Source organism: Vicugna pacos, chromosome 20 (assembly GCF_048564905.1).
Source record: "Vicugna pacos chromosome 20, VicPac4, whole genome shotgun sequence".
NCBI classification, from domain to species: Eukaryota; Metazoa; Chordata; class Mammalia; order Artiodactyla; family Camelidae; genus Vicugna; species Vicugna pacos.
In genome coordinates, this window is record NC_133006.1 from 11,941,481 (window position 1) to 11,955,557 (window position 14,077).

Consider the following 14,077-nt stretch of genomic DNA (forward strand, 5'->3'; position numbering starts at 1 on the left):
TCGTCAAGGAAAACAACAATGACAGATATAGCACACCGGGGCCACTGTGACAGTTTCTCAACTAACTCTCTTTCCCTAAATACGCTATTCTCCACATGACTGCTCTGTCTCCAAGTTTAACAACGGGCCTCGCTATTTTCACAGCTCCTCCCCAATCTGGAAAAGGCGAACGTAGGAAAGGTGTGTGTGTGTTGGGGGGGGTTATGTACATTCATTGTCAATGGCATCCTACTCCTTTCCTTTTTCTCATACAAGAATGTTAACAAGGGCCAAGCGAAGCAGAGTGGGAAAAGCACTGAAGAAAGAACTCTTCTTACCAATATTCTTTCAGACATACCACACTTACTGAAATGGACTGAAACTGCCCCAGCAGATTATGATGGTCGCACTTTTTCATACTAGTTCTGTTAATTCAAAAACGTTATTTTAGCTTTCCACCCGAGGATAAAAAGGGTTTGAGGATAAGCTCTGCAGTGTATCTGTGACTCAAAAGACATTAGGCCTACATAGAGACCCTTCTCTCAAAGCTGCTGGACTCCTTGAGGTCACTGACAAACAGGTAATGAGTCCTGATCCAAAGAGCAAAACCAGGAGATGTCTCAGAAGCCTAGGTTCTGACACTCCTGCTTTAAATTATTTCTACAACTTGAATTACCTTAGCAGAAATAAATGTATTAACTTCTAAGGGCAAAAATTAGAGTTTAACTTTCCAGGTAAGTCCCAGGTAAACACGAACATGATTTACATAACAATGTCTTGAATTTAAATTTGTGGTGTGAAAAATCGAATGTAAAAGGAGGGGAGGGTACAAATAATTCAGTTTAAAACATTTTCTATAGAAAACTGTCTGTAAGGTATCTACCAAATTCCTAAAAGTGGAAGGACATGAGGGAAGAGTTACAAGGAAAGAAATGTACTTTTCACAGTAGGTATTTTCTACATTGTTTGAATTTTGTTTAAACATGTATTACTTCACTAATTTTTTTTTTAATAAAAAAACTGCTGTGCCCACAAATTGTCTTAGGGCATCTAGAGAAAGGTCTTAGCTGTGCAAGCACACACTAAATCTAAGTCCTTACACGTCTTTTCTAGCATTGCCTGTATTGAACTGCTTCTCTAACTCAGTCCATACAGTCTACAAGGGATTCAAAGTGCATCAAAAATAACCCAAACCTCAGAACAAATTGCTCTTAATCAGCATGTAAAGCATAGTTCATGTTTCACGGTGTATAACAAAAAAAAGGGCTGGGAGGTACCATAAATAACTAGAGACAACTCTGACATTTCATATACTGGTTTTGTTTTAATTCCCAATAAGTAAAGTTATCTTCCATTTAATATTCTGACATCAGCATTTGTTCCTCCTCTAACATGTTTCCAATTAATGAAAGCATATCCAACTCCAAACATTCTTCTGATGTAAAGTTAGCTTCCTGAACTGTTCTGAGTCACCAATATGTCTTCAAACACTTGAAAACACCACTGAGGTTCATCTAAACAAACGAGCAGTTTTCATAAAGTAAGGAATAGAAAATAATAAAGGTCACATAAAACCAAACTATCATTTCCTTCATTCAAATAATAATTCTTCCTAAGGAAATAGTGGAATAAGATTTTAAAACTAAATGAGAATTTCATTTTCCAAAAAAAAAAAAAAAAATCACTGAGACCCTTCCAAAGCAGCAATCTTATCATCATCTTATTCCCCATACTTTTTTAAAAGTAGCTCTTAAAAAGATATTAAATAAATTTAAAGATCTAATGTCTACTTCGTCATTTAACCTAAGAAATCTAGAAATAACATGAAAAACATTTTTGAATGCAAGATAAGTTGTTGAACTGCCTAATATTTAAGAAAAAAGGTGATGCAGTGATTTCAATCTTTTTTTCTAAACAGGAAAAAAATTTTGCTAGAAATGTAGGTCAAAACAAAGAAAAAAACCAAATGATTTTTATTCACTTATCAGCTTAAGCATGAGTAACTTTTGTTTCTTTGTTCCTTATTACATCAAAAAGTCTCAAACACTTTATCAAGCTCTGAGAACTCTTCAAAAGGGACCAAAATTCCACTTTAAATCTAAAAATATAAGGAACAGCAATTCACTTACCACCACCTGAGACATCTTCTGTAAACATATCCACTTACTTTTTAAAGCCCCAGAGTGAAAACACTGTAGCAATAACAGGTATGTAATAATCTGTAGCACCTCCAGGATCGGTACAAAGCGCACAAGAAAGCTGCTTCAAAGCTTGAAGAGCAGCACCCCCCACCACAAAACCATCCTGCTAACACTCGTCACGTTCGACTAATAAAAATATTTCTTTTAACCTCTTTCGGTTATCTTCTTGCACTGATACTTCTCTGCTTTTTCCATAACCCCCAGGCTTCAATACTTGTAAAACTATCAAATGTGCCTTCAGTAGTAATGCTCCTCCCATCCTCCTCCCCAGCTTCCTCTGACACGCTCAGGTGGATCAGACTATGCCCCTATCACATACGACACGCGTCAGTGAACAGAGGCTGCTAACAGTTATTAAATGCCTACAGCTACTCAACTGCACAGTGAGCTACCCTCATGCTTATTTTAATCTTCAGAAGGGATAACTTAAAATAAAGGATATCAACTATGCTTATCAATCTTTCACTAAATGCTAATCTAATCTTTTGTTAAAGGTAATTAACATTACATTTTTCCAAGCACTGGCTTTATAATCACAGCTTAAGGAAAAACAGCTATTCCTACACCACTTCTAACAGGAGAAACTTCTATAGCGTGAGTTTTTAGACTGTTAAAATGTGCACTGCAATCTCTACTAAAATGCATCACCATCTAGATTGCCTTGTGGAAAGAGGGGATTATTTTTCCCTAAGAAAAAGTACTGAATACTCTACTCTTTCCTCATGGATTTGTAATGTTAAAGAATTAAGCCAAAATTGAAAAGAAATATGTTAGTTTATCAGATTTTTCTACAATCTCAACTTTAATGTTTTGGACTAAAGTAGAGAGTCAAGTGTCTGATTTGTTAGTGTAAACTTTGAGATTCAGTATCAGTGTCTTAGCTGATATAAAGAAAGCAAGATTGATGAAACTCTTAGACTGAAAATCAAAACATCAAAACCAATGAAAACACAGAAGAGTATCTTTAAACATTCTCTACTCCCAAGCTGTCCTTAGACAAGTCGCAGAAAGTACTGATGAAAGATAAAGGACATCTAAGCAGAAGACAAAGGACAAAGAGCAAAACTCTGTAAATTACCAAGAGCTACCCAAAGGACGGGTAGACAGGTGGTCAAATACACACACACATGTACAAACACACATACACCCACCATTTTATTATCCACCAGGACGCCAAGCAACCATGACATTCATTACAGCAGTACTTGGGTCTCTAGTTTTTTCAATTCTGCAGAGTAAAAATTAATCTACAGCTCTTTAGTTTTAAAAAAAATACTTTAATATATTTCTTTAAGGTTAAATCTTATGAAGCAACAGCTAGGAATTTAACTGAGAATGCTTACCTTAGCAAAATTATCAGGAAACATTCCTCTTCTGCCATTTAGTTCTCCTTCTAGCCATCCTTCCTCCTGCAGTTTTCTCACATTCCTGATGACTTCCCCAACTCGAATAGTTAACTCATCATCGTGCACAGCATCATAGTCATACTCCACAATATAGTCAACTAAAAAAGGAAAAAGAAACAAATATCTAAAACTTAATTCACAAAACAGTACTGACCATATTAATAAACTTAAAACTAAGGAAGCTGTTTAGCAACAATAATTAGTATTATAAAGACATCACCAAAGCTTACCTCAATTTTAAACATTTGGCTACATCAGCAAATTTCCTAATTGCCTGAGTATAATGCACAGTACCAGCTTTAAGCAGAGCCCTCAACACAACATATAATTCATATGATCGGTTATTCTGCCAGTCAGCTATACATTCTTTGTGACAAACTCTAAGGTGGTTCCCATGATTCCCATTTCTTGATATTCATGTCCTTGTCTAATTCTCTCTCTCAAGTGTAGGCATGGCCTATGCCTGACTTCTAACCAACAGAATATGACAAAGATGATGGATTGTATTGACTATGTAAGATTTTAATGTCCATCTTGCTAAGAAACTGTCACTTGCTGGCTTTGAAGTTGCAAGCTGCTTTGTTGTGAGCTGGCCTGTGGAGGGCCACACGCAAGCAACTGAGGAGGTCTCTGGCTGACAGCCAGGAAAAACTGAGGCTCACAGTCCGGCAGCCCACAGGGAACTGAATTATGCCAACACCCACGAGCGCTTGGAAGCAGATCTTACCCTAGTTGACAACCCCACCCTCATCAACACCTTCACTGCAGCCTTGCAGAGGACTCAGCCATGCCCAGAATGCTGCATCACAAAAACTGTGATATAATAAACATACCTTGTTTTAAGCTGCTAAGTTTAAAAACAGAAAATGAGTACATCCTGAAATGAAGACTGCTAAGTATCTATTCCACCTCCTTTAAGTCTAAGATTTTAGGTCACAGGACATCACACATGCACAACATGAACACTGTACAGGACTCAATGAAAGAAAAGCACTAGAGAGTTCCTAATCAAGATGGCAGACTAGCCACACCTCTATTCATCTTTTCTTCCTCCTGTATGAATGGTAAGAAAAAAATAGAACACACACACACACACACACACAACTACAACCCCAAAAAGAAATGGGACTGTGGGCAGACACTGTTGGCTGCCCGACCAACAGCCATTCCCTCACTAACTCCTCCTCCTTCCTCCTTTCTCACTGAACCTTGACTTTGTTCAGGTGTTTTGAGACTCTGTACTTTTACAAGTGAGTCTGCTCTCAGTCCCAGGGGGTTAATTCTTAATTATTCTAGACAAGTACTTCTCAAATACTAGTACAATCAAGGCATCCTGTTGACTTGCAGAAGTCGTCTTGTGACTTGGGGAATTTTGCTTAAATGCAGACTGATTGAGTAGGTCCCAGGATACATAAGCCTGCTGGTCAAAGGGGCGAAGGAATAAAAATAGTTGATTTATAGTTATTCCATTCACATTCTCTCACACGCACACAAACTCAGACTGGCTTTCAAATACACATGTGATGGATGGATTCTGACTAATACGATGTACGCAGGGGTTCTGAGAAGATTTTATTTGACCTTATAAGAAAACACAAAAAAGGAACGTCCTTTTACAGAACTTGGATGCTCTTCACCAAGAATGTAATGGCCAAAACTGCTACAACTATTTGAGACAAGAAAAACAGCAGATATGATCAGGATAGAAAAGAAGATGAAAAGAGCCTGGATCTCACTAGATTAATCAAACTACGTTAACCAAGCCCAGAACTCCAATACCTTTGAGATTTCTTGTTATAGAAGTATTTTTTCCTAAACTTTAAAGTAAATTAAAGAGAGGATCTGTATTTTCAGCTGAAAGTATCCCAATCTGAGAAGTGAACTAGCAGGAAATTTTTAAAACTTATGAAAATGGACCCATGAACGATAAAGCCAGGAAGAGGAAGCCCAGAGAACTTAACGGAAACTATAACCGATATCAAACTGCTATGCAGAACCCCGGAAAAGGCTAGGAATTCAGAAAAGAAGGGCTTATGGGAAACGCAGAACTGAAAATAGGGAAATTAATCTCTCTGTGGAGGAGGTGACACCCATTATCAACTACAATAGCTCTCAGACAATAAGGCTATTAGGCTGGTATTTTTCCCCTAAGGTGAAAAACTAAAGGGTTAATCTCAAACACACACACACACACACACACACACACACACACAAGTTTGGGGAAACGAGTATAGCAACTATGGATGAGTGATGGTTTCTTAGAAAAATGACTACTGATTTCCAGAATTTAGAAGTCTCCGGAGCAATGGGCAGCATCCAACTGACTAATTCTAAAATAAAACTTCAGTCCTACCCACATAAACAGGGTTCCCAGTTGGCTTCTTATTCATGATTTATTCATAAATATGAACAGTAAGTAGACAATAGTTAATCATACAAGACCATGATAAATTGAAAAAATCCTCCTAGATGAAACATACACTTACCTCGCCCATTCCAGAACAATTCAGTCCTAAAGTCATTAGATGTAGAAAAGCACACGGGAGGGGAGGGGAGACCTAGGTGGGGAAGGAGCCCAGTGTGAGAAGACAGGGACCAGAAAGAGGAAAGCAGATATAGGTATCCAGAGCTGGGGTGGGGGTGGTAGTGAAGCTATGAGAGCCAGAGCAGGGTGAGAAGAGCATCACCTATGGAGGCTTCCTTAGGGCAGGTTATCAGAACCTAAGGCAAGGTGAGGGCAGCATCCCTGCAGAGGAGACATGATGCAGTGTGCCAGAGCCAGTCACAGCAAAGAGGGCACCCAAGCTGAGGGTAGTTTAGTGAGGATCATCAGAGGTCAAATGGTGTAGGAGATAGGGGCAGATTTCCACGTAGAGATGTCGGAGGGTGGAGGCAACTAAAAGCCCACAAGGAGAAGAGGGTGACCACACAAGGGTGCGGAGTGACAGCTGAGATGGAAGACCCATTACATTCATGGGGACTGATCAAATAAGTAAATATACTAAGGACAATGGAAGCCATGTTTCTCTACAAAAGGAAGGGAGTTACATAAAGGGAAAAGACTTCATTCAATCCTATGATGTTAAATGGGCATGAGAAGTATCATTATGATTTTCGATACAGAGACACACACAGACACACACACACAAGCTCTGTTCACTGAAAGGGCCTGAATCTGCAACACCCAACGGCAACGAGCAAACCTAACGCAGAGATCTTCTAAATACCACTTTCTAGTGAAAGGAAACAGGAATCCTCAGGAAGACAGGCGATTCCAGGACTAAGGCAGAACAAGTGCAAGATAAGGCCAGAACACGCACGGTGTTGTGCCAGAAACCAAGGAAGTTCTCGAAGAAAGATAAGGTGATGCCAAAGGACACAGAGAAGTGATATCAAAAAGGCTCCTACTGGCCAAATCAAGACAATAAATAATATCAAAATAAGTAAATAAAATAAATATCAAATAATGACAGTAACAGAATATACCCCATTGAATAATTAAGGAACCATGAGTCCATACATATGTAAGTTAATTTCTTAAATTTTACAGTTGAATTGTGATTAACCAGGAGAAATCCCGGTTTGTAGAAAATACTAAAATATTCAGGAGATTGGCATCAGTCAGGAAAAAATTCTTTCTAGTAGACCTTAAACATTTCTACAACTTAAAAGTTTAAAAATTAAAAAAGATTTAAATACGTACAAATTTTTATTCTCAAGAGATGTAATAAAGTTCATAAAATGAGAACAGAATGCTATGAAAGAAGGAGTAAGAAAATAAAAAGCATTTGGAAATTTGTGTCTTTCAACATGTCTTAACAAATCTTTTTTTGAAGAGGTGGAGAAAAACCCAAGAAAATTATTACAAAAAAGGTAAACAGGACACTAGATAATTTGATCCAACCCTCTCAGGAAAGACAACTAAAAAAGCTGGATGAAACATAAAAACCACCTTACTAGAGAGACTAAATTACTAAAAACAGAGTAATTTTATCAGGTGAACACTGGAGCCCACAGAGGTAAGTACAACAGTGGAGCTACCTTTGCCCTGGAAGGTATCTGCCGATTCTAAAGACTTGACAGAGAGGCCGAGCGGCCCTTACAGCAGCTCTGCCCTTCCAGGGTTTGAGAGCGGAGTCCAGGAACTGTCAAGGGTGGTAGCTCTGAGAATCCACATGCGTGCGCAGTTTGGGACGGGAGCCTGATAACTGCACCCTCGCTCTGCAGCCCAGTTTGCTACGTGGATGACTCAGGAAACAGCACACCATTCAAGTAGTTCAGAACAAAAGGGAAGTAACCAGAATTCTCTCTAGAAGATATCCTGGACCTAAAATTGTGTCAAGAATTATTTTTCAATTTACAACATCCAGACACAAGGAAACATAACCAGGCATGTAAAGTGAAAAAAAAAACCACAAATAAGTACGGAGAGAAACAAGAAACAACAGAAACATTCCAATGAATTCCGAATACGGAACGTAACAGATAGACTTTAAAACAACAGCATCTACCATGTTCAAGCGTGTAAACTACAGCTTGAAAAACTGACACAGAGCTGAATATTGCAGACAGTGAGAAAACAAACTGAAAAAGAACCACACAGGTATTCTAGAACTGAGAAAGACAATGACCAAAAATAGGAACTCAATGAATGAGTTTAAAAGTTATTAAACTTTCTAATTAGATACAGTTGCAGAAAACTAGCTAAAGACAGACAAGCAAAAAGAAACTAACCAAAATAAAGCCAAGAGGAACAAAAATACAGAAAATATAGATGAGAATGTAAGAGACATAGAAGATATACTAAGACGGTCTAACATGTTTAACTGGAGTCTCAGAAAGAAAAAATTAAAAGTATCTGAAAAGTTAATAGCTGTGACTGACCAAACTGAGAAAAGATAACAATTCATGGAGTCAAGAGGTCTGAGTAAAGCCAAATGGAATAAACAAAAAGAAATCTGCAAACAGCATAGTAAAATTGCAAAATATCAAATATCAAACAGAAAGAGAAAGAAGGATCTCAAAAAGACAAATTCTTAAAAGGTTAGCGGGTTAGAGGAGCAACACTTAAATAGGCAGCTGACTTCTCGGCAGCAACAATGGAAGCCAGAAACAGCAGATTCGTATCTTCAAAATGCAGAAAGAATATAGCTGTGCATCATGAAGTGTACACCAGAGAAAATACCCTATGAAACAAAAGAAAAAATAAAGACAAGCAAAAAATGGAGTTTACCACACTGAAAGAAACTCAGAAGGTGTTCCCTGAGCAGAGCAAAAAAAAAAAAGAAAAAACATCCAATATTCAGAAAGAGATGCAGAAAGTAAAGCAAAAGAGTGGTAAATAAATAGGTATATAAAGACTGAAAAGAACAAATTAACTCAAAATGGATTAAAGACTTAAAACCTGAAACCATAAAACTCCTAGAAGAAAACAAAGGCATCAGTCCCGGGGAGGATTTTTTGGACTTGACATCAAAAGCAGAGGCAACAAAAGCAAAAATTAACAAGCAGAACTACATCAAACTAAATCTTCTGCACAGAAAGGAAGCCATCTACAAAGTGCAAAGACAACCTCTAGAACGGGAGAAAGTATCTGCAAATCATCTCTCTGATAAAGGGTTAGTAAGAACTCATACAACTTAATGGCAAAAATAAATAAATAAATAACCCAATCTGATTAAAAAATGGACAGAGGATAGGAATAAACATTTTCCCAAAGAAGACATACAGTCAACAGGTACATGAAAAGGTGCCCAACATAGCTAATCATCAAGGAAATGCAAATCAAAATTTCGGGTTATAAAGTAAGTAAGTCCCCGTGGATGTAATGTATAGCATGGTGACTATAGTTAATAAAACTATATTACATATTTCGAAGTTGCTAAGGAGTAAATCTTTTAAAAGTTCTCATCAGGAGAAAAAAATGTGTAACTATGTATGATGATGGATGTTAACTAGATTTATTGTGATCATACCTCAATATATATAAATATCAAATCATTATGCCCTACACCTGAAACTAACATACTGTTATAGTCCAACAAAAAAAATCGAAGTAATAATAAGAAGAAAGAGGAGGTGAAGGAATAGGAAATTTTAAATGCAGGAAGATAAAATAACAGTAGCTGTATAAAGCATGAGTTAAAGTATTCTAAGGTCTTTGCATGATACAGAAGGAGAATAAAGGTAGCAATTAACATTAGATTTTTAAAAGCTAAAAATGCATGTGCTAATCACTAAAATAACAGAGTATCAAAATGCCAAACCAAAAACATAAAAAACCCAGAAACAAAATCCTGACTTGCAGTTTCAGCTCCAACGTGGAAGAAGCTTGGAAGTTGTCGCTCCCACACTTACAATAAGAAAAAAGTTAAACAAATGGAAAATCAAAGACTTTCCCTGGATGCATCAGAGAACTGAGGACACAGGCAAACCACCACCTCAAGATAATGGATAGACAGGCATATCCAGAGAGTCATAGCTAAGATCTACCCGATCATCTCAAGCAGAAACCACTGGAGTAGTAAACTGGCAGGAACACTGCAGGCATTAGTTTCCCCAGGCTGTCATAACAAACTATCACAAATTAGGTAATTTAAAACAATAAAACTTACTTATTCTCTCACAGTTATAGCTCTGGTGGCCAGAATATAAAATTGAGGTATCAACAGGGTTGGATCTTTCTGAAGACTGGGAAAGAACTATCTGGCCTTCTAGGGACTGCCAGCAATCTCTGGCATTCCTTGGCTTGCATAATTCCAACCTCTGCCTCCATCTGCATGTGGCCCTCCCCTTCTCTGCCTCTGTCTCAAATCTCCCCCTCCTTACTCTTAATAAGGACATGAGTCACTGGATTTATGGCCAATCCTAAATCTAGGATATCATCTTTAAATTCTTAACTACATCTGCAAAGACTATTTCCAAATAATGTCACATTCATTCACACCTGGGCTTAGGACTTGGACATCATTTGGCGGGCAAAAAGTCAATCCACTACAAAAACTTAAACAGTAATTCTGATGAAGCGCTGGAGGCTGAGTGTGGAATAGCACGAGAGTAGAAAACTTCTGCCAACCAGAAGGCTTAGGGGAGCCCCCACACTTTTGTAGGTTTTACTTCCAGGAACTCCACTAGGGTCTCACAGTGAAGCACCTATGTAGACCTCCTTGTGGTTCTGGCAAAGAGGAAGGGAAAAGTAATTATTGTGAAATAACCAGTAACAAAAACAAAGACCTACTCTCCAGGAAAAAGACTTCACTAGGTCCTGATCCCCACCTGTGGAAAGGGTATAAAGGCATTTTCTCTGATTCCAGCCCACTCTTACCTTTCTATCTTATACAGGGAGGTGGATGGCGGGGCAGAGTGGATGTAAAAAAGACATCAAAGTCCCAGGACGCAGATTCACAACTCTGAGATTTAACTATAAGATTGTAAGATGCTTCCTCTTCCAGAAATCTCACCACACCAATGAGGCTCCATTATATTAACAGTTAATTACCACTGAAAGAGTTGCATAATGCAGATTCTATCTGAGAAGGAGTTCTTAGGGAAACCCAAAGACAGCAGAGGAAATGAAAACAAGGACACTAAAGGAATTTGATGCCTCTGGCACCTACAGCTGGAAAAAAATATCAAAAACAGTACAACTCCTAGGCAGATTAATATAAAACCTCACACTGAAGACCTGTTTATGTCCACTCCTTTTACCTAATACGAGACTGTGACTACAAAGGGATGGCAAAAAGAAGCTTTTAAAGATAATAGAACTGCCCTGTACCTGGATTGTGTGCTGGTTATAAGAATCCACATGTGTTAAAATTAACAGAAATGTATACTCCCCCCAAAATCCATTTTCCTATATGACAGTTCAACAAAAAGAAATAAAAAGGAACAGTAAGACAACTGTGGAGATGTGCAAAATCTTTATAATGCTATTAAGAGCAAAAAGTTTTTAGTATTTCTGACATCAGGGATATGGTTAAACAAAGTATGTTACTTCCATACAATATAATGTAGTCATAGAAAGATGTTCATGATCAATGAAAGGGATGTTATAAAATAAAATGTATCATATCATCTTATTTTTCCTACACACACACACTGGGTTATATACCACAGGAAAACTTCGCAAAGATATATACCACAACAATAGGGAAGTATCTCTGGGTGGGCTTTTCCCCTCATTCTCATTATTGACATTGTTTTACTATTCTATGAAAAATATAAATTATGTAGTTTCAACAGCAAAAATTTAATTATAAAAATAGACATACAAAAATCTTAAGCAGCCACGTGTCAAACAACAGGTAACTAGTTAAATTAAATATGGTAATACTATACAAGGGTGTAAGATTTAATTACAAAAGACACAGTTTAGGAAAATATGAACAATAAAATTTCAAGTGAATAAGGCAAGAGACCAAACTATAGTTGATCCTTGAACAGCATGGGTTTGAACTGTGTGGGTCCACTTATACATGGACTTTTTTCAATTAACATAATATAATGGAAAAAATTTTGGAGGTTTTTGACCATTGTTCAAAATAAAAAAGGAAATTTGTGAAGCATCACTGAAGCTACACCAGCGTAGTGAAACCCCTGCACTTATTGCGAATACCTTTTTATCTCATAATGAAAATGCAACTTTTAATTCAGGATTGCTATGGGAAAGGCACACCTACAGACTCTAATATGATTCAAGAAAAAAAGCAAAGTCATTACGTGACAATCTAAAGCAAGAGGAGAGGAAGGGGTCTAGAGCTGGAGAATTTACTGCCAGCAAAGGATGGTTTGATAATTTTAGAAAGAGGTTTGGCTTAAAATAGTCAAGATAATAGGAGGAGCAGCTTCTGCTGGCCAAGAGACAGCCGAAGAGCTCCCAGGTGCCACTGGGAAAATCACTGAGGAGAAAGGATTGTCTGAAAAGGTTTTAAGTGTAGACAAGGTACCCTATTCTGGTTAAAAAAAAAAAAATGTCACAAAAGACATGTACTATTAGAGAGAGAGAGAGAAGCAAGCACCAGGATTTAAAGCAGGAAATGACAGGCTAACCACTGTTTTGTGCAAATGCCGTCAGGTTTGTGATCAAGACTGCCCTCATTATAAAGCTGCTAACTCCTGAGCCTTGACGGGAAAAGATAAACACCAGCTGCCAGTCTTTTGGTTGTACAAGAAGGCCTGGATAAGAACCCAATCCACAGAAAGGACTGGCTCCATCGATGCGCCATCCCTTAATTCAGGAAGTACCTTGCCAGGAAAAGACTACTTTTTAAAATTCTTTTGATATTAGATAATGTCCCCTCACCACCCAGAACTCCATGAGTTCAACAACGAAGGTGCCAAAGTTGTCTCCTTGCCCCCAACACAACGTCTCCAATTCAGCCTCCAGATCAGGGGGTCCAAGGACCTTTAAGGCGCACCACACGTAATACTCTATGGAAAAGACTGTCAACACCGGCAGAAAGGAAACTCAATAAGAGATAATGAACGTCTGGAAGGATTACACCATTGAAGATGCCACTGTTGCTATGAGAAAGCCGTGAAAGCCATCAAGCCCAAAACAATACATCTCTGCTGAAGAAAACTGTCCAGATGATGTACACGACTTCACAGCCATTCACAACAGCGGCAATCGAGGAAATCATTAAAGGGTGCAGACACAGCCAAAAAGGTGCTGGGTGAAAGGTTTCAAGATACGGATCCTAGAGAAATTCAAGAGCTAACAGACACCACACCAGAGGAATTAACAGAAGACAGCTTGATGGAGATGAATGCTTCCAAACCGGTGCCAGACAGTAAGAAGAAAACAGGGAAGCAGTAGTGCCAGAAGCCAAACTGACATTAGACAATGAAGTAGAAGGGTTCTGATTTTATTCAAGACTGCATTTGACTTCTTTATGAGCTGGATCCTCCTATGATACAGGCACTGAAACTAAAGCAAACAGTGGAAGAAGGACTGGTACCTATAAAAACATTTTTAGAAAAATGAAAAAGCAAAAAAGTCAGACAAAAATTATGATGATTCTCCATAATGTTATATCATGTGTGCCTGCTCTCCTGCCTCCCCTTCCAACCCTTCCGCCTCGTCCGTCTCTGCCACCCAAGACAGCAAGACCAAACCCTCCTCTTCCTCCTCCTCCTCACAGCCCACTCAACATAAAGACCTTTAATGATAACCCACTCCCACTTAATGAATAGTAAATAATCACCATGGTTTACAGCTAATAAACTTATCTGCTGTGTGTCTTCACGTGCAAATCTCATAACTGTACAACAAAAACTGTGTGAGACATTTCTGTGTCATCATCATCGTCACCTAAATATTCATCATGTGGAACATGTGTGCAAGACTTTTATTGAAGTGGATAACCTCACCTTACATAGGTATAGGTGATATTTAACATAAAGTTAATAATGTCTTAGTGTTGTTACTGTTTTATAACTCTGCTTTCAAAGAATTACATTACCATACAGTACGCCTCTCTCTCTTAA

The 14,077-nt window shown here is 38.1% G+C and overlaps 1 protein-coding gene across 1 annotated transcript in view; it reads right to left on the reverse strand.

The window, feature by feature from the left end:
• CD2AP (CD2 associated protein) overlaps positions 1-14,077 on the reverse strand; it is a 90,939-nt gene that overhangs the window by 61,785 nt on the left and 15,077 nt on the right. Inside the window, exon 2 of the mRNA XM_006201929.4 lies at positions 3,524-3,684. Within this exon, the coding sequence (XP_006201991.2) occupies positions 3,524-3,684 (161 nt within the window). The remainder of the gene's footprint in view (positions 1-3,523; positions 3,685-14,077) is intronic.